The following is a 26891-nucleotide window of genomic DNA, read 5'->3' as shown; positions in this document are numbered from 1 at the left end:
AAAATTGGTTTATTTGGGAAAGATAGAAGGAAGGGAAGCCATTGGAAAGATATAGGATGAAAAGAAAAGTGAGTTGAGATTTCTTTATGGGAGGAAGGAAAGGAGCAAGAGAGTAAAGGGGTACCCAGGCTATAGTCTGCTGCCCTACAATTCTCAGAACCCGGACCTGATTCCTTTGCTGTTATCTATGCCTGTGTTCCCCTTACTTCCTTCTATTTTGAAGAAGGAATGCATGTGTTAAATTTTTGGCTTTCTGAATTTTTTTAGGAGGTGGTTAGCATACTTCATCATTAGTCCTCCAGAGCTGTGACTATTCATTGCATTAACAAGAGTTTTAAAAATCTTTTTTATCATCATTGTTGCATTGAATTATTTTTTTTTTTTAGTTTTTTTTTTTTTTTTTTTTTTTAGGCAACGGGGGTTAAGTGACTTGCCCACGGTCACACAGCTAGTAAATGTCAAGTGTCTGAGGCCGGATTTGAACTCAGGTACTCCTGAGTCCAGGGCCGGTGCTTTAACCACTGCACCATCTAGCTGCCCCCCACATTGAATTATTATTAATATATAAATTATTCTCCTGGTTTTACTCTTTTAGCTCTTAATCAGTTCCTATAAATCTTCTGAAAACATTATTTCTACACCTGTTTTCTGAGTTCACTTGAAGCATAATACATTTTACCACAATCTTTATTTTAACTCTGTATGAATCTTTATGTTTCAACATCTTCTTAGATTTTGCTTTCTAACACATCTGCTACCCTCCTCCATTTTATGGGTTAATTCAAGTCATTTGTATTTACCATAATGCTTTTTTATTGTGTGTTTCTCTCTATTCTATCCTTTTATATTTTTACCTCTCCTTCCTCCCCCCATCCTCTTATATACTGTAAAGAGGATGTTGAGAGAGGAGTGTGCTCAATACTAGTATATATCTTATACAGTCTGCTTCCATTTCCTTTGTCCAGTCCCTAGTCACAAGTTCTTAACTTTTCTTTCATTCATATCAATCTCCACTTCCTGTTCCACTCCCCCCAAGATGAAGTTAGTTATATTGTATTTCTTAAATATGACTAATACATCCTTGAAAATACCCTCCATTTTACCCCTCTCCTTGTATTTGCCTGATTCCCTTTTTAGTTTAATGTATTTCCATACCAAACTCTTTTTTATGTTTGTTCAATTCTCATTTGTCCAATTTAGTTAAAAGGGAGGTTCATGTGTAGCCTATTGCCCCCACCCCTTCCTCCATGGTTGTATATAGCCTTCTCACCCACCCCAATTTTGTGAGATAATAAATTCCACTCCCTTTCTTGCTCTTTCTTCCCTAGTATATTTTTCTCTTCCCTTTTCTTTTTTCTCTGAAGTCTATCAGAATATAAGGAAACTGCTTCCATCCCCTCTTCAGAATCTTGGACTGCCTCCATCAAGATCTGAGGGGAAATGAGTGTCGAGGTGCTGCTGATGGTTTGACTTGCCTGGTACACGATGTCTCTTGTCTCACTCAGGGTATCTTGCTACTTTGGCTAGACTAGCTTGCCAACCCTATGTGTGAATATGACCTCCTTGAGAATGGGAACTGTCTTGCTTTTCTATTTGTTTCTGTAGCATTCAGCACAGTGCTTTACAACACAGTAAGTGCTTAATAAATTCTTTGTTTCTTCATTCTAATGAGGAAGACAATACAGATGGAAGGTTTTATCTGCCCGTCGGATAGAAAGGCCCCAAGGTCATTATGGGGCAGCAACAAAGCAAGTGTTAATATTTCTTTTCTAATGCCAACTTCCCTGATAGAATCATGTCAGTTTCTGATGCTGAGCTATTTAACAGTGCCATGTACTTTGGTAGCAAAATCTCTCCTTTCTGGGTCTTCAGCAGCTGTGGCCACTGCAGGAGCAGTTACTAGGCTCTATCTCTAAAGGGGCAGCTTCCCAGGAGGACTTAAGGCTATGGGCTGGAAGAAATATCCTTGTCAAGACTCTTGGGTTCAAGGTCCTGAGTCATCTCCAGCAGTGTCTAAGGAGAGATGGAGGTCAAGGTGGTGTGGCTTGTCTGGCACATGCCACCTCTTGTCTCTCCCACAGGATGCCCTAGTGCTTCAGTTAGTCTTGCTTGCCTTCCCTGTTAGAGGCAGTTGGTTCACTGTTGGTGGGAAAGGCTATACCGTGGGGATTGTTTCCCAGATGATGGCTGTGAGGCCTAAATGTATATTCAGATGTATTTACCTTTCTATGTTTCTCTTAATTCTCTGCATGTGAAATAATAAAAATGATGGTGATAATAACAATAGCACTTACATAGTGCTTTAAGGTTTGCAAAGTACTTTAGATACGTTATTTCATTTGATTGAGAAGCAAGGTGACATATTGGATAGAGTGCTGGGCCTGAAGTCAGGAAGACCTGAGTTCAAATTTGACCTCAGTTATTTACTAGCTGTATGATCCTAGACAAGTCACTTAACCTCTGCTTGCCTCAATTATCTCATCTATAAAATGTAGATAATAATAATATCATTTACCTCCCAGGGCTATGAGGATCAAATAAGATAATAACTGTAAAGCATGTAGTGTAGTGCCTCACCCATAGTATGTGTTAAATAAATGTTAGCAATGATCATGATGTTCTTCATAACAACCCTGTGAGGCAGCCACTATTATCATCTCCATTTTTTTTTTTTTCAGATAAGGAAACAGGATGATAGAAGTTAAGGAACTTGCCCAGGTTCACAACGCTAGTATCTATGCAGCTCTGGTCTTTTCATTAGTAATATTTAGGGGCAGCTAGGTGGGGGACAGCTAGGTGGAGCAGTGGATAAAGCTCCCTCCTTGGATTTAGGAGAACCTGAGTTCAAATCCGGCTTCAGACACTTGACACCTACTAGCTGTATGACCCTGGGAAAGTCACTTAACCGTCATTCACACACACACACACACACACACACACACACACACACACACACACACGGAATATTTAGAAGTCTTCTATTCCATCCAAGGTCAGTGTCCCCTCTTCTCCACCCCCCCCCATAAAAGATTATATTCAACTTTGCCAGGTAAAGTTATTCTGGTTTGTAATATTTATCTTTTAGGATTTAGATGTTAAGTTTTCCTCTCCTACAAATTGAGAACTGCCAGGTCCTGTGAAACTTTTGGGTACTTGAACTTTTTCTTTCTGGCTGTTTGCAGGGTTTTGTTTTGATTTTTCTTTGACTTGGAAGCTCTAGATTTTGGCTATGACATTGCTGAAAGCTTTCATTCTGGGGTTTTGGAGAGGTGATTGGTAGGTTCTTTTTATTTTCATTTTGCCCTCTATTTTTAATAAGTCTGAGCAGTTTTCATTCATTATTTCTTGAAATATGATGCCTAGATTTTTTAAAAATATGGTTGACATTTTCAAGCAGTCTGATAATTCTTAGATTATCTCTCTTTGATCTGTTTTCCAGGTCAGGTGTTTGTGATAAGAGACAAATTACATTTTCTTTTTTTTTTTTTTCTTTTTTAGTCTTGATTCAATTCTAGCATTTCTTATTATTTAGTTGAATCATTGATAGGTGTCTGGTCTAATCTGATTTTCAAAAAATCACTTATTTGAGTAAGATTTTACACTTCCTATATTAAACTATTTATTCTCTTTCCAATTCCCTCCCTGAGAGCTCTCCTTTCATTTATAGGAGCATTTTAAAACTCTTGTTTCCTGACATAGCTTCCTCCTTCCATTCAACCTGATTGGTCAGCTTCCCTGACACAGTTTTGTGGTCTAAGGGCGTAAAAGATCCCAGTTTCATGCAGTCACTTCCTCTCAGACTTGGTAGGTGTCTGAGATGATGCGTGTCACTACACCCTAACCAACTAGACATGTTGTTGGTAGATGCAGGCAAGCAGGGCCACATCCACAAAAGCTAAGTGCTGCTGCATCCTTGTTGCACATCCTTGATGTGTTATGGAAAAGTAAACCTCTTCCTTTGTTAAATATTCAGGTGTGACTTTAGAGCCACATTTCCTCCAGAATTCTACCAAACCTACGGCAAACCTGTGATTTTCTTTGAGGTTTGCAATGTAGATCGTGTGGCATTATTCTCTTTCTTCTCAGTTGATATCCTGGCTCTATAATATTTCTTTTTTGTTTTGTTTTTGTTGTTGTTTTTTTTTTTGGTGGGGTAATGAGGGTTAAGTGACTTGCCCAGGGTCACACAACTAGTAAGTGTCAAGTGTCCAAGACTGGATTTGAACTCAGGTCCTCCTGAATCCAGGGTGCCACCTAGCTGCCCTAATATTTCTTTTTTTGTTGGTGTTTTCTTGAGTTTATTCATTTGGGACTTGCATTGAAGGCTAGGCTCTGTCCCCTCCCATACTCTTACATAGGATGGTCAGGGTCTTTTGGGTCCTGGTCTTGCCTTCCTAGGTTCCCTCTGTCTATTTCTACTTGGTGTGTTTGCATTCAAAGCCCTGGCAGCAGTCAGTGTCCCTGAACAGAACTCTGAGGTTGGCTGTCCCTTGGTCAAGTTCCTAGATAGTGTTTGTCTACCCTGAAGCTTCCTTGATCAAGGTATTGGCAAACTCCCCTTTGGGGCCCTGTGTGATCTCTATGCTCTTTGATATTTTCTCTATTAGGATTTTGGGGATTCTTCTTCTTCATCTTCTTCTTCTTTCTTCTTTCTTCTTCATCTTCTTCTGCTGCTGCTGCTGCTGCTGGGTAATGAGGGTTAAGTGACTTGCCCAGGGCCACACAGCTAGTAAGTATCAAGTGTCTGAGGATGGATTTGAACTCAGGTCCCCTTGCATCCAGGGCCATTGCTTTATCTACTGCACCACCTAGCTGCCTCTGGGGAATCTTCTAGCCCTACTTTGTGTACCTCCAATTAGAGTGTTAGATGATCCTTTGGTCTTCTTGGGGCTTCCCCAGTCAAGGTGCTAAGTGGTCTCCCATCCCTCCCAGTCTTCCTGGTTGGAGTATTTCTTCTTCTGTCTCCTCCAGAGTTTTCCTACTCAAGATGTTTGGTGGTCCTCCATGACCCTGTGGGACATCCTCAGATAAGGTGCTGCCACTTCCATCCCCCTTGTCTTTTTAAAAAATTTATTTATTTTTTAGTACTCTCTGTATGATTGGGGTTTCCCCAGTTATAACACTGACTCAGGTGCCTTTGTCTGTAGTACCACAAAGGGTTTCCAGTCTTTTTACCTGTGCTGGTGCTAATTTCTTTGGCAGGACTCTCATCTGGCTGTGTTTTTGTGCAGTCCTCAGCTGGATGAAGAAAGCTTACTGCAAGTTTCCTTCAGATTTTTTTTGGTCATTGTTCAATTGGATGCTCTTTTTGGAACATTTCTGGAGTAAAAGAGAGCTAGCTGGGCCCTTGTAGATGCCCCATAAAGCCATCTTAACTGGAAGGGCTGCTTAGAGTATCTTTTCATTCTTACTATGCCTTAGAGTATCTTATTTAAACTAATAAGTGATTATCTCTCATAAAAGAAATATAAACTAAATTCTGATTTATGAATTTGCTAATTGTTCCCCAGCTGTTGACAGTATAGTTGCCTATAGCCAGAGTCATGCTGACGGTTTTAGAGAAAGGCAAGAAAATTAGTCTAAAATGAAGGCCCAGAGAGACGGCAGGGTTTGAGTAAAGGAAAATCATTTGTGTTCTATCTCCATATTCATGCTCACATTTCTGATCAAAAAGTAATTGACAATTGTTGTCATGTTAACAGGGATGTAGTTCTATAGGCCAACTTTTTTTGATTACTTATTCAGGATAATTTCCTATTCACAATTCCCCAAACTAGCTATATGAGCTGAAACCTTAAAAAGCTCACCTTCTTAAAAGGACTTAGAAAACTCATTTTCAGAAATAAACCTTTTATCCAACAGAAAGCCAAACAAGTAGATCAGACTAATTATTTTCCAAGAAAGAACATATGGTTTCTGGTTAGCACTTGCTTGCTTTAAGGATAGCAAAAGAACATTTTTGAAAAATATTGCATGGGCAAGAAAAAAATCCAAAGGGAGGCCCATGTCTGGTCCAAATCATATTTTTTCACATTATTTCCAGTTGAATTTGCTTAAATCTATCAAATTTTATTACTTGCCATCCTTTGAAACCTTCACACTGAGTTATGGCTGGTAGGGGAATAGGAAGGCACTCAGGTGAATGGAACCCCGTTGAAGTTTATAACAAAAGGCAAAGGCATGTTCCCAGAGAGGGATGAATAAAAGGAGGTTGAAAGAGGTGACTGTTTTATCTCAATAATGTTATTGATACCAGAGTCTATATTGGAGGTGTGAAGGTACTGAGCCAGTGAACTGGAAAGGCATCACTCCAAAGGAAAATCAATGTTTGGATTAAAATGGGTTTATTAAGTTGTGGCAAGTGATCTCCTTTTATGTGGCTTCCCCAGAATTCTAATCCTGGGGAATCTCCAAGGGCTGTTGTGAGGATCAAATGAGATAATATCTGTAAAGCACTTAACACAGTTCCTGGCATATAGTAGGTGCGATATAAATGCTAGCTATGATGACGAAGAAGAAGAATGAATCCACTGCTATAGATTCCTTGCTATGATTGTCTTCCTTTTCTTTATTCCTGCCACCCCGTAGTATTTCAGAGCTTGGGGATAGGGGGGTGGGTCTTGCAAAAAGTCTTTCTGATTGTCCAGGTAGGTGGTGCAGAGAAGTCTGGGGAATCTCCAAAGGTTGTTGTGAGGATGAAATGTGATAATGCCTGCTAATCATTTAGCATAGTGCCTGGCATATAGTAGGTATATAAATGCTAGCTATAACGATGATGGTGTTCGTGATGATGATAGTGGTGCCGATGGTGATAATAGTGGTGGTGGTGATGGTGATGGCAATGGCAACGACAACAGTGATGATAAGTTAATCCACTGATATATATTCCTTGCTATAATTGTCTTTCTTGTCTTTATTCCTGCCACCCCTCAGTATTTCAGAGTTTCTTTGGGGCCTTGCAAAAAGTCTTTCTGATTGTCCAGGTAGAAGGTACAGTGACTAGAACACTGGGAGTAAGGAAGACTTGAGTTCAAATACAGCCTCAGACACTTAATAGCTGTGACCCTGAGCAAGTCGCTAAGCCTCAGCAGAGATGAAAATGCTGCATCTACATATTTGGGAATTGTCTGCATAGAAGATTGATGGCATCTTAAAAGGGTGTCAGGGACAAGTAAAGGTTTTTGTTTTTTTTTTTAATAATCAGGAATATTTGGGCTGCAATATTATAGGCTGCAAGGAAAGATTAAAAATAAGAGGGAGCTTTCGTCTTTTCCGGGAGCCAAGATGTCTAAGCAAGGACGCGGTAGGTCTTCTGGAGCCAAGTTCCGAATTTCATTGGGTCTCCCAGTGGAAGCTGTTATCAATTGTGCTGATAATACAGGTGCCAAGAACCTGTACATCATCTCTGTGAAGGGAATTAAGGGAAGATTGAACAGGCTTCCTACAGCTGGTGTGGTTGACATGGTAATGGCCACAGTCAAAAAGGGGAAACCAGAGCTCCGGAAGAAGGTTCATCCAGCAGTGGTAATAAGGCAACGGAAGTCATATCAGAGAAAAGATGGTGTGTTCCTATACTTTGAAGACAATGCAGGGGTTATAGTAAACAATAAAGGCGAGATGAAAGGTTCAGCCATCACAGGACCTGTTGCTAAGGAGTGTGGTGACTTGTGGCCCAGGATTGCATCTAATTCTGGAAGCATTGCTTGATTCTCCTAAAGCCCACTTGTAAAATCACCTCATGAAAATGCCAAAAATAATAATAATAATAATAAGGGGGAAAGGAGGTAATGCATGAATTATGGCTGAAAGAAATACATCATCGGAACAGCTAGATGGCGCAGTGGATAAAGCACCGGCCCTGGATTCAGAAGGATCTGAGTTCAAATGAGACTTCAGACACTTAATGCTTACTAGCTGTGTGACCCTGGGAAAGTCACTTAACCCCCATTGCCCTGCAAAAAACAAACAAACAAAAAAAAAAAACCATCAAATGATCACCTCCGGGTAAGAAGCCTCTCCAAACTTAGCTAAGTTCTTATACATTGTTTCCAATTTAATTTGCTTAAATCTGTCATATTTTATTTCCCTAAGTTTTCTCTCCCATTAGAAAGTAGGCTTTTTAAGAACAGGGATTGTCTTACTTTTTTCTTTATATCCTCAGCACTTAGCATATTTTTTTACAAATAGCAACTACTAGCTAAATGTTTTTTTCTATTCATTCAGTCATTTATACTTGAATTTTTTTTCTCTATCTTGGTAAACTCTATCAGAGCTTGCTTGAACTTTTCTATCATATCCTTTACTGAAAGTGTTGGGCAAAATGATCTCTAAACACGTTTCCAGATCCATAACCATAGGGGGCCCTATTGTCTCCATATTTCATGTATAATGTTGAAAAGAGTTGACCATTGTCATATCTCTGTTGCCAATGTCTAGCAGACAGAGAAAGGAGCAGTCATTGGGCTGCCAGGGTATCAGGGCAGCTAGGCATTTCTAGGGCTCAGAAGTGATGTGTAGAACAGGTTGGATGTCAAATGTCACCTTGTAAAAGGACCGAAGAACAAATGCATCACATGAGAGTGGAAAGTAGAAATGGGAGAGTTGGGAGAGGTCAAGCTGAAATCAATCACACAGGAACTGGAGTCTAAAACAGGAGGCAAAACCAAAGAATCATCAGAACAAACCATGGAATGATGGGAAAAGATTTAAAAAAAAAAAAACCAATCCGAGAGCAAGCTAACAACTGATGGACAATTTTGACACATTTAACTTCTGAACTTACACCTTGGTGGCAGGTCCTTTAAGCTAAGCTTGCTAGTACAGGACATGCCATCTTAAAGGGAAAATAGTAATTAAAAACCAGAGTTGTTGCCACGCATGGCTCAATACTTAGGGAAGACTCCATAGTAAAATAAAACTTCAAACCAATCGACAAGAAGCAAGCCCTGCTTAAAGTCATGTTTTTGTCTCCTTCTCTGTAAAAATGGTCACAGCAATCAGGGAGTTCCAACTTGCTAAAAGCCCAATTTGCTGATGCTAACCCCAAACCTGTTATTTATAAGCCTGCCCTTTAATCTGCTTAGGTGGGTGCTTGTATAAAAGTGTGTGTTGTTGTTGGCTGAAATAACAGGATGCTAAAACCTTTATAAATTGATATGCCAGACAAGAAGGCAGGCAAAAATTAATGCTAAGTTTCCTTGTATAATACTAAGTAGTATGTGTTTTTCCCCCTAAGAATATTTTAGCATTAATTAAGATAAACAATGATATATGCTGAAAGACAATTGAATCTGTTCTTGGTTTAAAATTGCCTCATTATATAAAAATAGTACCCAAATTATAATGCCTAAAGATTCAGGGAAAAAAATACTATAAACCTATAACATTATTAAAATAGAAATGCAAATACCAAACTACTGTTAATAAAGAGTCCTCTTCTTCAGAGACTATCCAATACACCCGGAAGTCTGATGTGATGAGAAAAAGAGAAAGAGAAGAAAAAATCATTCGTCTTTTAATTCATCTTCCTCTTTTGGTCCCCAACTTTACTGCTTTATTTTTTTTTCGGGGCAATGGGGGTCAAGTGACACACAGCTAGTATGTGTCAAGTGTCTGAGGCCGGATTTGAACTCAGGTACTCCTGAATCCAGGACCGGTGCTTTATTCACTGCACCACCTAGCTGCCCCCACTTTACTGCTTTATTCCAAAGAAAAATGTAAATTCTCCGTGTGGCTCTTTCAATGTGGTTGTTTACCTCCATTGGTTCAAAAAGAATGAGAATGATACTAGGTACTCCAGGAACATGGTGTAGAGCACTGGACTTGGAGTCAGGAAGACCTGGGTTTGAATCCTGCCTTAGACACTTACTAGCTGTATGACCCTGGGCACATCTCTCCCAGTCTCAGTTTCTTCATCTGTAAAATAAAGGGATTAGACTAGATGGTCTCTGCAGACCTTTGCAACTCTAAATCTATGATCTTACAAACTAGGTCCTAGGATGAATATGACTGAACTAGGGATTAGAAATGGAATACCACAGAGTAACTTATTTCCTCATTGGATAGTCAAACTTGAAAGAATTTTTAACTTTGGTTGGAATGGAAGCCAGGAAGAACCAGAGAAACAATAGACTTGTCAGAGAACCAAGAATGGAAGTCCAGGAAGGTACTGGACTTGGATGATTGGCCAGAGATATCCAGAGATCTTTAAATGCTCTCTACCCAAAGATGGACAAACCTGGGCTTCCACAATTATTCTATGACCCTGTAATTGCCTACCTATGCCCAAATATTGATTTGCAAATCCCTCCTTATCCACCAGTTCTTTGGCTGCACAAAAATTGATAAGGGTGCACCCTTATCAGTCACAGACCAAATAGATGGAAGAAAGGACTATCTTATCCAAGCTCCTCATTTTACAAATGAAGCCAACTGAGGCTTGGAGAAATGAAAATCCTCATATCTATGTCATTTTCATACATTCAAGACAACTTTTTGCATAATGTGTTGTTTCTCATTCTATTATCCCTGCTCTGGGATCACTTTCCTGCCTTTGAAACTTTGACATGTTAATTAATACATTCTTTTCCCAATTCCCAACTCCAGATTCTCCTTTGACAGAGGCGAATCTAACAACAGTACTCTCTTAGTTCAAGTTAAGTGTTGGGATGAAATGAGGTACTTGCAAGTTATTGAACAGTTAACAAAAGGAGATTTACTTTGCCTTTAACATAGCAAGTTATGGGGCAGCTAGGTGGTGTGGTAGATGGAGTCAGGAAGAGCTGAATTCAGATCCAGCCTCAGACACTTACTAGCTGGGTGACCGTGGGCAAGTCATTTCACCCAGTTTGCCTCAGTTTCCTTCTATTGTGGAAATTTATTTTGATTTGGGGACCCTACCTTTAGGCTGAGATTAGAAAGCCTTAGGCCCTCAGGGTCTCTCCCCCTCCTCCTCAGCTTCAGCTGAGCGAAAAAGCCCCGTGGGCTATACGAGACGCCAGCTCAGACAGGTGGGGGGGGGGGGAAAGCCCCCAGCTCCCTCTGACCTGAGCGGAGCTATCTGAAAGATCCCGGATAGCCTGTGCTGAGGCACGTGAAACTTGGAGCGCACCCTGCCCCCACCAGCCTCAGCCCTGGCTGGTGGATGAGCTTGGTCTGTGGGGGCGAAGGAAGCCCCGAGATCTGAGTGGAGAGAAGAAAAGGTATATATAGACCTGGGAGTGAGACAGGAGCGGGGCTGACTAGAGGACGGACTAGAGAGACAAGAGGGGAGCCCGGACAAGGATGGAGGAGAGTTCGGTTAGGAAAAGGAGAGACGGGTCTGACAAGGTTACAGGCCTTAATACAAACCAGGGAAAGTGTAACGTGCCCTGAGGCCGGAGGTGGCTAAGGCCTTTATCGTATTCAAGAAGTTCAAAGAGTAGCAGGCTTGAGAAAGAGACGCAGTGGAAAGAGACCGCAGGAAAGCAGTCAGGTTGTACACTTTATTTCCCTGTATTCCTAATTTGAAATAGTATCTCATAAATAAACTTTGCTTTTATTATTTAGTTAAGAGCCTTCTTAATCTTGTCTATCAGTTTGGGAGCAGTGTGGTGGAACTTTATAAACGGCCCATATTAAATTAAGGAAGTCAGATAGCCAAATAGTCAAAAGTCCCCAGATTAGTCCTCCAGTCAGATTAGCCCCCCAAATTAAGTTAGTCAATTCAAAAATATTTTCATACTATGTAAAATGAGCTGGAGAAGGAAATGGCAAACCACTTCAGTACCCCTACCAAGAAAACCCCAAAGGGAGTCACAAAGAGTTGGATACAATTGAAACAACTAAACAACAACATAGCAAGGATATACAGTAAGGGTACAGTGGCCTTTTGCCCCATATGGAAATGTGTCTGATTATCAGGGCATGATATGGTGAATGACGTGCTGACTTCAAGAGTCTTCAAAAATCCACCAAGTCCAAGGGGCTCCAACTGCCCATGGCTGGGACTTTTCAAGTCTTTAGGTTACCAGGAAGCTGCACTGGGGAAGCTAGGGTCAATCAGGCCCTGAGGACAATTTTGTCTCCTTTTAGAGAAAATAAATTCCTAAAGATCATGGAAGGAAGAGGGATCTGAGCCTTCCCATGTTGAGGGTTGGGGAAAAGAAGTTCTATCAAGGAAACGCTCACATATATTAGTCCTATCATACCCCCAGCTACATTCTCTAATCTTAACTACATCCTCACTGCAGCAGGGCATTTGTTTTCATCTTCTTTTATTGACTACCTATTGTAATCCACAGTGTCTGCTCCAAATATTCTCTTCTTTCACTGATGAAAACACTTTTTTATAAACTTTCTTTATTTTTCTTGTTTGTGTATGTCTGTTTTCCTTTGCAATATGGCTAATATAGAAATATTTTGCATGACTTTACACGTGCAATCAGTATTACATTGCTTGCTTTCTCAAGAAGTGGGGGAAAGGAAGGAGGGAGGGAGAGAATTTGGAGCTAAATATTTTTAAATGAATGTTTAAAAAATTTACATGTAATTTAATGAAATTATATGTATATATACATATACACATACACATATATATGTATATTTAAAAACCAAATATTCTCTTTTCTGTTCAAACCATCTACATTATCCCATTCTTCGTATCAGTAGGAAACCTTGCCTCATGCTCTGCCAAAAAAAAAAAAAAGCCACCTGAACCCACCCATCAGGAGTCCCCTTTTTTCCCTAACTGTACCTCATGTCCTTTCAACATCAAGTCCCCACCCCATTCTTAACGTCCTTTATTCTTAACCGCAAGAAAGAACTTTCTCCTTATTAAGGTCAAGTTCTCTACCTATGACAGGCAGTTGGGGGTATAGATTGCTGGATCTGGAGTCAGCAAAACTTAACTTCCATTATAACCTCTGACACTTACTAGCTGTGTGACCCTGACCAAGTCACTTAACCTTTGCATATCTCAGTTTCCTTAACTGTAAACTGGGAATAACATCACCTATCTCCCAGGATTTTTTTGAGGGTAAAATAGATGTTTATAAAGTGCCATACAACTACTAGCTATTACTATGTGACCTTGAGGGCATCAACTCATGTATCTCCCACACCCTAACAAGATTGCCCCATTATCCCCTCCTCTTCATTCTATCTTTAGATACTCACAATTCTCCTGCATACAAAATGTTGTCTTAAGACCTAGTTAAGTCTAGAGAGGCTCATTGCCAGAGAGTGATCACTAAGGGATGTATTTTTTCAGCCACAATTCATAGATCCTTCTGTCTCCCTCATTTTCAATCTCTCCTTATTCAAAAGTTCTTACCCTACTGCCTACAAATAGACCCAGAACTCCCTATCATTTAAAAAAATACATTCAAATGTTTCTGCCATCCCCTCAAACTACAATATGTGTATATAAATATGTATGAAATGGAAAGGCAGATTGACACAGATAATTAAATTCAGAAGTACCATATTGGGTTTGGGAAGGTAGCTTCAGGACAACCATAAGTGAAGGGAATGAGACAGAAGTCTGTATATAGGTGGGTGGGTAAGAAATCTATAGGATATCATTAAGAGAGGAGTGATTACATCAAAACTAATGATAGCTGTGAGAGAGACAAAGAGACAAAGACTAGGGAGAACACATTGGCGATAAAATGATGGCTGCTCATGTATCTGAAAGTATGCAGACAATTCCCAATTATCTGTGTATGTGGCATATTAACCACACTTATCCTCATATCTCTCACATATTTATATTCTCCTACATTTTTTCACATCCACCCAACTAGATCCATGATGATTTCCTTCTTTCTCTATCTATGCCTGTCCTGGTGCCTCCTCCACCATTTCCACAGACGATTAACTCCTTCTGAGTTAAATTTTTTGTGCCAATATTCTCCATTAGCATGATGAAGTTGAGAGTTGATTATTACTTTCCAAAAGAAGTTGTGTTAGGGCACACAGCAATCTGCAGCTTTTCCATGTCCTGAGTTTGGGGTAACATGGCTAGCATTTGAGAGAAATATCACAAATACCATAATGCATTCTCTTTCATACATGGGACAGCACTATAAAACCTTATCCACAATATACACACTTCACTGACTTTAAATTGTTATTCCTTTAGTGAGGATGGATTGGCCTGGAGTCATCCATACTCTTCCATTGTCTAGCCCTCATAGTGATTCCATCACTCATTCAACAAGTATTGACTGGTTCCTTTAGTGAGCCAGGCCAAGGTATTGCTGTACCTGATGCAAGATTTCAACATGACCCTCTCATTCTGCTCTTGAAAATTGCACTTCCTGTATATTACTGTCCACCCCATGTTTATGGGAAAATGCCATTCTCTCCTTTCCTTGGAAAAAAAGAGGATTGTGGGTATAAAAGATTACATCAAAGGTCAGACTCAGTTAATCTATTTGTTTGATTTTGAAGAACTGCTTTTTTTCCCTTTGCTCTCTTCTTTTTTAACTCCTTGTTACAAGGGCTGCTTAGGTAGAGATCATAGGTTTTAGAGATAGAACAGTATTTTAGAGGGCATCAAATCCAATCCCCCTCATTTGAAAAATGAGGAAACTTAGATCAAGAAAAGTAAAGTGACTTGCCAGGCTTACATAGCTAATAAGACTCTGAGATGGGAGGGATAGATTTTTAAATGAAGCCAATCTACAAATCAATGAACCAACCAATCCATTTAAAATGTTCTTCTTTACATTCATACACGTGCATTTCACCTATGTTGCCTACCCCTTCTTCAGACTCTGGCCCCTGCTATATACAAGACCTTGGGCTAAATTCTGTGGGACACAGAAGTCTAATGCACAATCTCTGCCTACAAAGGCAATCTAGTCTGAGAGTCATGTAAAACAGAGATGAAGAGTTAATTGTTGAAAGGCAATGATTTGGAAGCTAACTGGCCAAGGTTGAGAATGAGGGGTTGACAGCATAGTCTGTTGTTATGGGAAGAAACAAAGCTAACCAGTGCATGTAAGAATCACATTTATGACTTTGGCCTCATTATCTAACTGAGCTAAGCAAGCACTCATTCTTTAATTCAGTTACTAATCAACTGTTTAACTAGTTAGTTAACTAAATGGTTAATTTATTAATTCAGGAAACATTTATTGTTTCTACACTGTTCAAGGTACTATGTTAGGCACTGGGAATTCAAAGGAGAAAAAAAGGGCATAGTGCCTACCTTCAACGAGTCTACAACTAATAGAAAACTTTCAAACAGTTATAAGCATCTCACACATTTTCACAACATATCTAACCTTATATGGCACTTTAAGGTTTATAAAATGCCATGTATATGTTACCTCATTTTATTCCCACTTCAATCCTGGGAGGCAAATGCTATTATTATTTCCATTTTAAAGATGAGGAAATGAGTGATCATCTAGTAGGTATTTGAGGCTGGATTTGAACTGAGGTCTTCTTGACTCTGAGCCCAGCAGTTTATTCACTTTGTCATCTGGATGACACTTAAAGGCATAAATCTTATCATTCTTGCAGCTCCAGCTAGCATCCAACAAGAAACTTCCCAAAACAGAATATGGGAAGATGTCCCACAAGGAAAATATTCTTTTTTTGGCAGGGCAATGAGGGTTAAGTGACTTGCCCAGGGTCACACAACTAGTAAGTGTCAAGTGTCCGTGGCTGGATTTGAACTCAAGTCCTCCTGAAGCCAGGGCCAGTGCTTTATCTACTGTGCCACCTAGCTGCCCCCTATTTTTTTTTTAAGGAAAATATTCTAAACCAACAACTCTGATATATTTGCAACCTTCAACCAGCATTACTTTAACTATTTCAACCCAAATTCCTTCTTATCATGGATCTAACTTAGTCCTGGTTTCCTGCCTCTGGGATTCCTGGATATGATGACAGGAGTCTGGCTCCACCCATGAGAAGTAGCACTTAATGACTACATCAGCTTTGCTGCCCTCTGGTGAACAATTAAAGTATGGCACACACCACCCTAGAATGTCAATTACCCCCCTTCCTTGTGGGCTTCTGATCTGTTCATTATCTGAAAGGGAAAATGCAATTGGCTATTTGCTGCCTGGATTTCTCTGCAAACTGCCAAACTACAATTTTGGGGTATTTTACAGGATGTGGAGAGTTGTGGGAAAGGTTTTAATTATTCTCAGAAATGATAGCCAGAGTTGAATTGTAGGTACCTTTCAGGAATCAAATCTGTGTGAAGCAAGAAAAAAAAATAACTCTAATGATGCATTCATTCTGAAGAACTAAAGTTTTGTTGGGATTAGGAGGATGGTAGATGATTTGTTATTTTTGTCCTTTCAATGAGCCATCAAATAACGTGGCCCTCATCTGCCCAACTGATCAAAGCATGCTCTTCCATAGAAGGATGCCTCTCTATCTTCCCTTCCATGAAGGAAGAAAGGACAAGTAAGAATTAGCTAAGAAGATGGTTGGAGTTATTTAGAGTAGAAAAATGCTGCCCGCCCACTCACTACAACAGCCAAGATGGGACTAGGGGGCCACTTTAAACCAAGGCCCAGTGTAGTCAGTGTTCTTAACCTAAATCTTTTCTAGCTCAAAGTCATGTTCTATTTGCCATCAAATCATGTCATTAACAAGCATTTGTTAAGCACTGTGTCAGGCACAGTGTTGGGGATACAAAGAAAGGCAAAAATCAGTCTCTGCCTTTAAGAAACTCTCATCCTAATAGAGGAGATGGCAGGAAAACAAAGTACATATGAAAAACATATGGGATAAGTTGAAGGCAAACTCGGAGGGAGCATACTAAGTGATGGAAGGGAGGATAGGGAGACTGAGAAAGGCTTCTTATAGAAAGAAGGTAAGGCTTGAGACTTGAAGGAAGTCAGCAAAGCCAGGAGGTAGAGGTAAGGAGGAAGAGCTTTCTTGACCGGAGGGGAAGCCAATAAGAAAGCACAGTCAGGAGATGAACTTTATAGTTTGGGGTTTGCAAGGCCAGAGACGATCAAAAGGCTAATTATTTCATTTTACACACACACACACACACACACACACACACACACACACACACACACACACACACTTACTTTACCTATAATTAAGATAAATTACCACTAGGTAGTGCTTTATTGTAGGTGCCCTTTCCCATTTAGTTACAAAATAAAACTCATTCTCATTAAAACATAATTCTACATATGGGTAACTTTTTAAAGTCACACTTTCTCCACTGTTGTTTCATCCAGTTGAATAGCTAATATTGAAAGAGAGCAAAACATACTACTCCTGTACCTTGCAGGAAAAGGACAATGAGGTTGCTTCCAACTGGGCCAATCAATCAATCACTAAATACATATTAAGAATCTACTTTGTGCTAGGCATTGTGGTAAAAGACAGTCCCTAGGGGCAGCTAGGTGGCACAGTGGATAGAGCATTGGCCCTGGATTCAGGAAGACCTGAGTTCAAATCCAGTCTCAGACACTTGACACTAGCTGTGTAACCCTGGACAAGTCACTTAACCCCAATTGCCCCCCCACACACACACACACAGAGTCCCTACCCAAAAGGAATTTACAACTTAATAGAAGAGATAATATGCAAACATATACACAAAGCAAGCTATATGCAGGATAAATAGGAAATGATTAACAGAGGGATGCTTATTGCATAATAATTGCATAATGCTTATTGGAGTTAATAGGGATTAGGGAAGGTTTTCTATAGAAGGGGGGATTTTAGTTGGAACTTAAAGGAAGTCAGTAATCAGAGCAGAGGAGGGAGAACATTTCAGGCATGGGGGACAGCCAGACAAAATGCCTGGAGCAGAGAGATAGAAGGTCTTCTTCATGGAGCAGGCAGCAGGCCAATGCTACTGGATCAAAGAGAACATGGCTAGGAACAAGATAGATATGTAAGAATAGTAAGATAGGGGGCAGCTAGGTGGTACAGTGGATAAAGCACCAGCCCTGGATTCAGGAGGGCCTGAGTTCAAATCCAGACTCAGACACTTGACACTCACTAGCTGTGTGACCCTGAGCAAGTCACTTAATCCTCATTGCCCCACAATTAAGGATAGTAAGCTAGTAAGAAAGTTGGAAAGATTGTTGTTGTTTGTGCTTCATTATCAAAGAGGAACATGACAATGTCATTACTTGCAATGAATTAGATTTAAGTGAGGGAGGGTTGTACAAAGTCACCTACCTCACTCCTCCAGAGCCATCTGGGTCCAGTAGCAAGATATACAACAGTAGGACTAGAGATGGCCTAGGATGTTTAAGACATTTGGAGTTAAGTAACTTGCCCAAGGTCACACAGCCAGTAAGTGTCTGAGGTCAGTTTTGAATTCAGAAACAAGAGCCTTCCTGACTAGAGGTCTAGCACTCTATGCACTGCCCCACCTAGGGATGCATAATGCATAACTGGGGGTGGGTGGGAGGCCACAGAACAGAAGACCCAGGATACATAGTGAGGTTTAGGAATAAAGTGGTTAGAAATTCTCTGGAATAGATAATTTGTTTTGAAGCACAGATCCTAAAGCAAACTGTCTTTTGTCCTTGTTTTAAAAATAATTTCTCTTTATATTTAATCAATCTTAAATAGTATATTCAATGTTCTTCGTTTTCAGAAAACCAACATATTGTTTTTAAAAATAGTTCGGAATGAGATGTTTATACCTCTAATTTACTCCCTAAAAGGAAATCATTGTATGTAACTGTTACACCGTACTAGAACTTTTACATTTTGCGGGACGAAAAGCATAATTCTAACCATTGAATATTGTTCCTAGTATCATATTTACATAGGTTGTATAGTTAGAGCAAAATTTAAGGAAATGCACCGAGATGTATCTAAGTAATTTTCTTCCTAGTCCCTAACTACTATCAAGCACTCTATAGTCCAATTTAGTTTTCTTCCTCATCTTGAGTAGAATTAGTTGACTCTCAACCCAGAGTTCCAACCTTCCAGGGTTTGAGAAAAAGGGTCTTATGTAGTCCTTCTAGCATGCTCAATCCACAAACATTTGTATTTATGAAGTTCCTATTATGTGAAAAACATTGATGGGGTAAAAGAGCCTTGCTGCTTTCCCTTGGATTCTCTGGCATTCACTTTTAGGGGGTAGTAAAGAAGGAAAAATAAAGTTTCTATGGTTCTATGATTGTTAATCACTGAGCCTGTCTTTTCCCATCCAAAGGAAATAATTTTCTCCTCTCAAATTAGGGGAATAATTTTCTTTTCTCAACTCTTTCCCTTTCCATAAGGATTGCCAGCTGGTAGGTGTTAACTAATTTATTTAACTACAGTGGTTTCCATCACTCAGAAGACCTCTGGCTTTCTGCTATGGACTACTTTCTTTAAGCTCACAAGAGTTACAAATCCAAAGTTTACCAGAACAGAACCATTTAAGTAAAACATTAAAAGGTTTTAAAAGCAACAAAAAGTGGTTTCTTCATATTTAATCTAATTTCTATCCAGTTTCCATTAAAGTCAATATCCAAGGGAGCACACTAAGAAATAGAAGATAATGTCCCAGGACAAAAATCAGCCAATCTTTCCCATAATTTGCCTTCATTTACTCATAATCCTTTCTTCCTAATTCTATTGTATTGTCATTTTTAGTTTTGCACTTCTAACTATGATTTCTTTTTTAGTCATCTCTAACAACCCTTTAACAAGGTCAGGCAGGAACAGGTCTTCCCATTTTTCCAGATGGGGTGATGACAACAACAATGACAATTTATATAGTACTTACTACCATTGTGTGTCACTCTATCCACTGTGCCACCTAGCTTCCCAACTGAGCTATACTATCTAGTAACTGCTGGCATCAACAAGCATCAGTGGTGTTACCACAAGATCTGTGTCTGAAGAGAAAATCTTATCTGAAACCCAAGAGGAGAAACGAACACTAGAAGAATTAAAAGTGACTATAAGGGCATCTAGGTGGCGCAATGGATAGAGCACCGGCCCTGGAGTCAAGAGGACCTGATTTCAAATCCAGCCTCAGACACTTAACACTTACTAGCTGTGTGACCCTGGGCAAGTCACTTAACCCCAATTGCCTCACCAAAAAAAAAAAAAAAAAGTGACTATAGACAAATACCTCCCAATCTCACCTGACGTAGCTAATATTCATGAAGGTCCAGAAGAAGATGATTATTTTAGAGAAGATTCTTCAAAAAATGTAGGCTATTTCCCATCACTAAGTTCTCTGTGAAGCAACCTTCAGCCCCTGGCATATAAGAATGCTATAGAAAACATCACATATCAAGAACAGCATCAGAAAACTTGTGTACCAGCTCTATGAAGCTATTGAATTGACTTATCAAAGCAAGCAAGCTTCCCAGGATGGGCAGAATTACCATAAGGTACTATTTGAGCTGTAGATCAAGTGGAATAGGAGACAGTCTGAAAATTCAGATGATGATACACAGCTCCTGGAAACAAAGACTCTGGGCATGTCCCAAAGGATTACCTTGAAATTACAGTCAGCCTGAGGGCAGCTAGGTGGCACAGTGGATAAAGCACTGGTCCTAGATTCAGGAGGACCTGAGTTCAAATCTGGTCTCAGACACTTTACACTTACTAACTGTGTGACCCTGGGCAAGTCACTTAACGCTCATTGCCCCAGGAAGGAAGGAAGGAATTACAGTCAGCCTTCATGGACCTCATGCCTAATGTCCAAGATTTCATAAGCAGCCTATAAAACAAGCTCTAAACAGCCTCTTATGATATGCAGGAGCTTCATACCACCTTCTTCCTAAGTAATAGGTTTGAAGATTTAGACAAGCATCCTTTGACCCAGATTCAGGTTAAGCTGATCCAAGCTCAGGGAAGTATAGAAGAATTGTTTTATTTCTTAGAAGATAGTATCCCTTTTGATTTTAGTGTAGGATCATTTCCCTCCTCTGAATATTCCTTCCTGGTGATGATACTCCCTAAAGAAAAAAAAAATCTTGAATTGTGATACAGAATCTGATACATCCAGATTCCTGGCAAGCAGTCTTGTGTTACTTTATAGTTGATAACTGTTCTGTATACTTTTTGGATTATGAAAATAAAGTTGCATTGAAAAGTCAAAAACAGAAACCAGTTGAGGCATAAAGTCACTACATGTCTTTCTCAAGATCACAGAACTAGCTTGGGCTAGAAGTCAGGAATCCCAATGTCCAGACCAGGCTTTTGCTAACAGACTATTGCTAAGTGAGTTGTAACTTACTTTATTAGTCATAAACAGTCTCTGCATGGCTAAGGTAATAGACTCACCATCCACCCTACCATTTCAATGGATTGTCTGTTTTATAATGCATCCTCTCTATATCCCCTACAAACACATATGTGTAACATATGCATATAATACTTTTTAAAGGACCCAGTTCTAAGATTATATGAGCAAAAGGGTCCCTGTTCATCTGTACCAATATGATTGTGCCAGTCATGGTGCAAAGATTTCTTTTCTTCTTGTTCCTAATATTTTATATGGGTTGAATCTTGGTAAAAATGGACATCTGGGATGCCCTGGGCTATTTCCACCAGAACTCTAAATGTCAGAAACAGACCTCAATAAGTAGAAGTACTATAAGGAGATAAAGTCACAAAAAATCAAGAATCATCCTGCAAGGGCTTTTCCTCCAGCACCCCAAACATCTGGGAGGGTAAGCTGGAGGAGTTTTAGGAGATGGTTGGAGGCAGAAGGATCATAAGAGTAGTTAACATTTTTTCCTTTCATTTTCATTCTGTTCAATTAAACATTGTTATTTAAAATGATCAACCTTCAGAATCTCACATACCTCTAGGTTTTCTTCCAACTCAAAAGTTTTATAAATTATAAGGTGGAAAGCCAATCAGCAAGTTACTGGCCAATTGCTGATAACTCTTCTCCAGCTATCTCAAATTATGGAGCCAAAAATGTCACTTATCCCATGAATGTCTCTGCCTATAAGCCTGCTCCAACAGGGTTCAAGGCTCCTGCTTCTGCTTCCTACAATCCCCACAATAATGGATCCTAGGATTATTATTTGACCTTCTCCTATTAGTGAAGGACAGCCTGAATAAGGAACAGGGTCTTAGAGAGATTCCTGGCTCTTCAGTCCAGCTGTTGATGAGGGACTGATGGAGGAGTAGAGAAAGAATCCTTGGAACTCACAAGAAAATTGTAAATGCTGGGCACAGCCTCAGCTCCAGGGGAATGAAAACTGTTATTCTGATAGATTAAGACCCCCTGTTGTGACTGTTATTTGATTTAGTGCACTCAAGGGACAGATTTATTTTGGCTTTACTTACTTCTAGAGAGCTAGTTTTGTCCACTAAGTACTTTTAGTTTCATATGTATATGTATGCATTTGTATATGTATTTGCCCTTGCATATAAATATGGCATATGCATATATAATATATACACATAGATACATATATATGCATACATCCATAGACTTCACACAAATATAAGAAGAATATAAATATTTGGTCAGGATGTGAGATTTCAGCATTGTGGGAAACCCAGAATCACAGAATTGTAGAGTAGAATGGGACCTTGGCAGCCATCTCAACCAATCCATTCCCTAAATCAGAAGTTCTTAAACCTGAGGTCCCTTTTAAAAACATTTGATAGCTGCATTTCAATATAATTGACTTCCTTTTTAAACACTCTGTATTTTATTTTATGCATTTAAAATATTTTAATGATAAGGGGTCTACAGTCTTCACTGGACTTCCAAAGGGATCCATCTCTCTCTCTCTCTCTCTCTCTCTCTCTCTCTCTCTCTCTCTCTCTCTCTCTCTCTCTCTCTCTCTCACACACACACACACACACACACACACACACACACACACACTCTACACTTCCCTACCACAACATAACCCCAAAGTAGTCATATAGCTACTTTGTTTGAAAACCTCAAACATTTGGACAATTCTAATCATTAGTAAGTTTTTTCACAGAAACAAAACCAAAACTTCCCCCATTGCTCTTGTTTCTACCTTCTAGGGCCAAACAGAGCAAGTCTAATCTTTCTTCCACACTACTGCCTTCAAATCCTTGCCAGAAGACAAAGAGAAATAGAAGTTAAATGTAAGGAAGTCCATAGCTTCTCTTTGAGAGGTAAATGAAAGAGTTAGCTTAAGCATGTATCCAAGGGCAACCAAAAGTATCATTTCATTGGGAAATCAATCAATAAACATTTATTAAGCATCTACTATGTACTAAGTACTAAGTGCTGAGGATACCAAAAGAGGCAAAAGACAGTCCCTGCCCTCAAGGAGTTTACAATCTAATGAGGTCATTGGGCAATTTCATATTGTAGCACTCATAAAAATTTACCAAAAAAAAAAAAGACCACCATGAGATAACTGTAATTTATGCACTAACATCTATGACAAAGGATGAAGAGGTATTCTATGGATAACTCAATAAGACCCTCAAAATAAAATTAATATATGTTTTAATGTTCACTCATTTCAATGAAATGTGGGCATAGGGGAGGATGGCAAAATGTGTGTGTGTGTGTGTGTGTGTGTGTGAAAGAGACAGAGACAAAGGGAGTTCAAGAATACCCAATAGAAAGGGAGATGGTTTGCCCAAGGTGATGAAGGTAGTAAACATCAAAGGTGGAATTCAATCTTAGGTCTTTTGGTCTAGGTGGTCTAGTGGATAGAGTGCCAAGTCTGGAGTCAGGAAGACTCCTCTTCCCAAATTCAAATCCAGCATCAGCTACTTACTAGCTGTGTAACTCTGGGAAAGTCACTTAACCCTGTTTTCCTCAATTTCCTCATCTATAAAATGAACTGGAAGAGGCGGCTAGGTGGCACAGTGGATAAAGCACCAGCCCTGGATTCAGGAGTACCTGAGTTCAAATCCGGCCTCAGACACTTGACACTTACTAGTTGTGTGACCCTGGGCAAGTCACTTAACCCCCATTGCCCTGCCCCCCCCCCAAAAAAAATGAACTGGAGAAGGAAATGGCAAACTGCTCCAGTATCTTTGCCAAGAAAACCCTAAAATGGGTCACAAAGAGTTGGACACAACTAAAACAACTCAACGACAAGAAATGCTCTTTCCAGTGTACCATACTACCCAATTGCCTTAAACCATCCAGGGCCATCTCTAGTCAAACTGATAGATATCTTGCCACTAGATCCAGATAGCTCTGGAGGAGAGAGTGAGGTTGGTGACCTTGCATAGCCTTCCCTCACAATCCAATTCAGTGCAAGTCATGACATCACCTTGATGTCATGGTCCCTTTTGAGAAGGAAGGACAAACAACAACAACTACCTCAAGAAGGAGCACTTAGTCATGATATTTTAGGATTTGGTTAATATGTAGAGTTCGCCATCTCTATCTCCATTATGATTTTAAAGATTTCAATTATCTGGGGGAAGCTAGGTGGCACAGTGGATAAAGCACCAGCCCTGGATTCAGGAGGACCTGAGTTCAAATCTGGCCTCAGACACTTGACATTTATTAGCTGTGTGACCCTGAGCAAGTCACTTAACCCTCATTGCCCCACAAAAAAAAAAAGATTTCAATTATCTCTCTTCTCAACTTTATTCTCTCCAAACTCAACCTCATCTTTTGCAACACTCATCAATAAATTTTTATTACTGGAAATAACTTTAGAGATCACCCAGCTCCTCATTTTACAAAGGGAGACACTGAGACCATAGAGCTTAAATGGTTCAAAGTGGGATCAAAGTTGTGGTTTACTATGTCTTCCTCAGATATCTTGAGAACTGATACAAAAAAATAGCTTGAAAATCAATAATCTCTCTCTCTCTCTCTCTCTCTCTCTCTCTCTCTCTCTCTCTCTCTCTCTCTCTCTCTCTCTCTCTCTCTCTCTGCAGGGCAATGAGGGTTAAGTGACTTGCCCAGGGTCACACAGCTAGTAAGTGTCAAGTATCTGAGGCCAGATTTGAACTCAGGTCCTCCTGAATCCAGGGCCGGTGCTTTAATCCACTGTACCACCTAGCTGCCCTGCAATAATGTATATTTGATAATACCTTTGACATTATGTTGAATGCCACCTCCAGCATGGACTTTCTCCGTGTATATCTGGAATAGTCTCACTGGTTTTCCTATCCTTGTCCTCTTTACTGATATTTCCACATCCTTGTGAAGTATGTCAGTAATGTTAGAGTCTACTGTCATTGTTGGAGAAAATAGTTCCTTATGGAAATCTTAACAGATTTCTAACGGAAAGTGATTTGGAGTCAAAGGACCTGAGTTCAAATCCTGACTCTATTATTCAACTATGTGTGTGATCTTGGACAAGTCTCTTAAATTCTCTGAACTTCAGTTTCTTCATCTATCAAACAATAAGAATTGGCTGGATTAGAGCTCTAGCAAAGACTTCAGAAGTCATCTAGTCCAACCCTCTTGTTTTATAGATGAGGAATCTGGGCCCCAGGGAAATTAGTCACTTGTCTGAGGTCATATGGACAACAATTACTAGAGGTGAGATTTGAACCCAGATGTTCTGATTCCAGAGCCCATGTTCTTTTAGTGGTGCCACATTAAGTTGATGACCTCTAAGGTCTTCTAACTCTAAATCTATAATCCCAGGTTCTAAGATTAGAGAGGTAATTAGGAACAGAGCTGGATCTAGAACCCAGGTTTTCTGAGCTCCTACTTCAATGCCCTGTGCCACCTAGCTGCCCCTATTTGGTTTTGGTTTTGGTTTTGTTTTCTTTCTTTTTTTTTTTTTTTTGCGGGGCAATTGGGGTTAAGTCACTTGCCCGCAAAAAAAAAAAAAAAAGTATGTGTGTGTGTAGTGTGTATGTATATATATGTGTCTGTGTGTGTATATACATATGTAGGTAAAATTATTCTATACATACTTCTATTTATCAGTTCTTTCTCTGGATGTAGGTAGTATCTTCCTTCATAGGTCCTTTGTAGTTAATTTGGATATTTATAATAGCCAAAATAGTGCCAACTTTAAAAATTATAAACACTGAGTTTTGAATCAAAGACCTTTCTCAGGTTAGACAGCTCTAACCATCACTAGACCATGGAAATAACACACAGTCGTTCCCCTTTCTCTCTTCCCTTATTCTCTTTCTCTGTCTTCTGTGCTCAAGGATCCCCCAGATATCTAAACATCTCGGTTCAGTAGTTGGAGCCATTTCCTCCCAGAACTTTTTCCTTAGACGTGGCTTGGAGAGCCCTCTCCATCTTCCTCTCCCTTTCACTCCTTGCTGCTTCCACTGCCAATCAGGACTGTTTCCCAATAACAGGAAACATTCACCCTACAAGATATTAGTGGGCCCATTTTCAATCTCAGTTAACCTTTACAACAGTCACACACATTTGCAGACTATTCCAGCTGAAGGCAAAAGCTTTCGCTATTTCCCCTGTCTAGGCATTTTTCATCCTGTGTCAATTAGCATGATGAAGGCAATCTAATAATGATGAATCGGCTGAGCTGGCTCTGGCGGTGGGAGCTGACTCCAATGCAAGGAGAGCTGTTTATTTAGTGGGGCCAAGTCCATGTCCTGCTCTGGATGCCATTTGAACCCGAATCTTCCAGGACTTCTGGAACAGCAACAAACATTAGTTCCAGAATAAAAATTTACCTGCCCAAGAGGGGACTCTTAATCCCACGATCACAGAACGTTAGCGCTTGGAGATCATAAGAAGAAACAATTTGCCTCAGATCACACAAATGATTGGCATAGCTCATTCTCTTCCCTGCTCCCCACCTCCTCCCATCAAAAGTCCTAGTATGGTAGACTTTCCACACACCATGCTGTCTCTGTTGTTGTACCTAGCCAAAGAGGTTGCTTGTTTAATTACTAGGCTCAGCTGGAACTGGTTAAGATAATGGGATTTTCTTAGCCTCTCTTTTCCACGCTGCCTTATTTGAACTAGCATTTTGAAGGTATAAGAATTTCAACTGTTTGAAGTAATATTCTAGCTCGGTGGTGTCAAACTCAAATAG

At 39.8% G+C, this 26891-nt stretch overlaps 1 protein-coding gene and 1 pseudogene across 1 annotated transcript; both read left to right on the top strand.

Moving 5' to 3' along the window:
- The first annotated feature begins 7284 nt into the window (after positions 1–7284).
- Positions 7285–7707, top strand: LOC122734910 (60S ribosomal protein L23-like). The gene has a single exon (XM_043976076.1). The coding sequence runs from the start codon at positions 7285–7287 to the stop codon at positions 7705–7707; it is 423 nt and encodes a 140-aa protein (XP_043832011.1).
- Positions 7708–17846: 10139 nt separating this feature from the next.
- LOC122751544 lies at positions 17847–26427 on the top strand (annotated as a pseudogene).
- The last annotated feature ends 464 nt before the right edge of the window (positions 26428–26891 follow it).

The sequence above is a fragment of the Dromiciops gliroides genome, chromosome 1 (genome assembly GCF_019393635.1).
Source record: "Dromiciops gliroides isolate mDroGli1 chromosome 1, mDroGli1.pri, whole genome shotgun sequence".
Lineage (NCBI taxonomy): Eukaryota > Metazoa > Chordata > Mammalia > Microbiotheria > Microbiotheriidae > Dromiciops > Dromiciops gliroides.
This window is presented reverse-complemented; position numbering and strand designations above follow the sequence as displayed.

Excerpts from the sequence above, each read along its gene's own strand:
- LOC122734910 (XM_043976076.1), top strand. The coding sequence starts at position 7,285 with ATGTCTAAGCAAGGACGCGGTAGGTCTTCTGGAGCCAAGTTCCGAATT.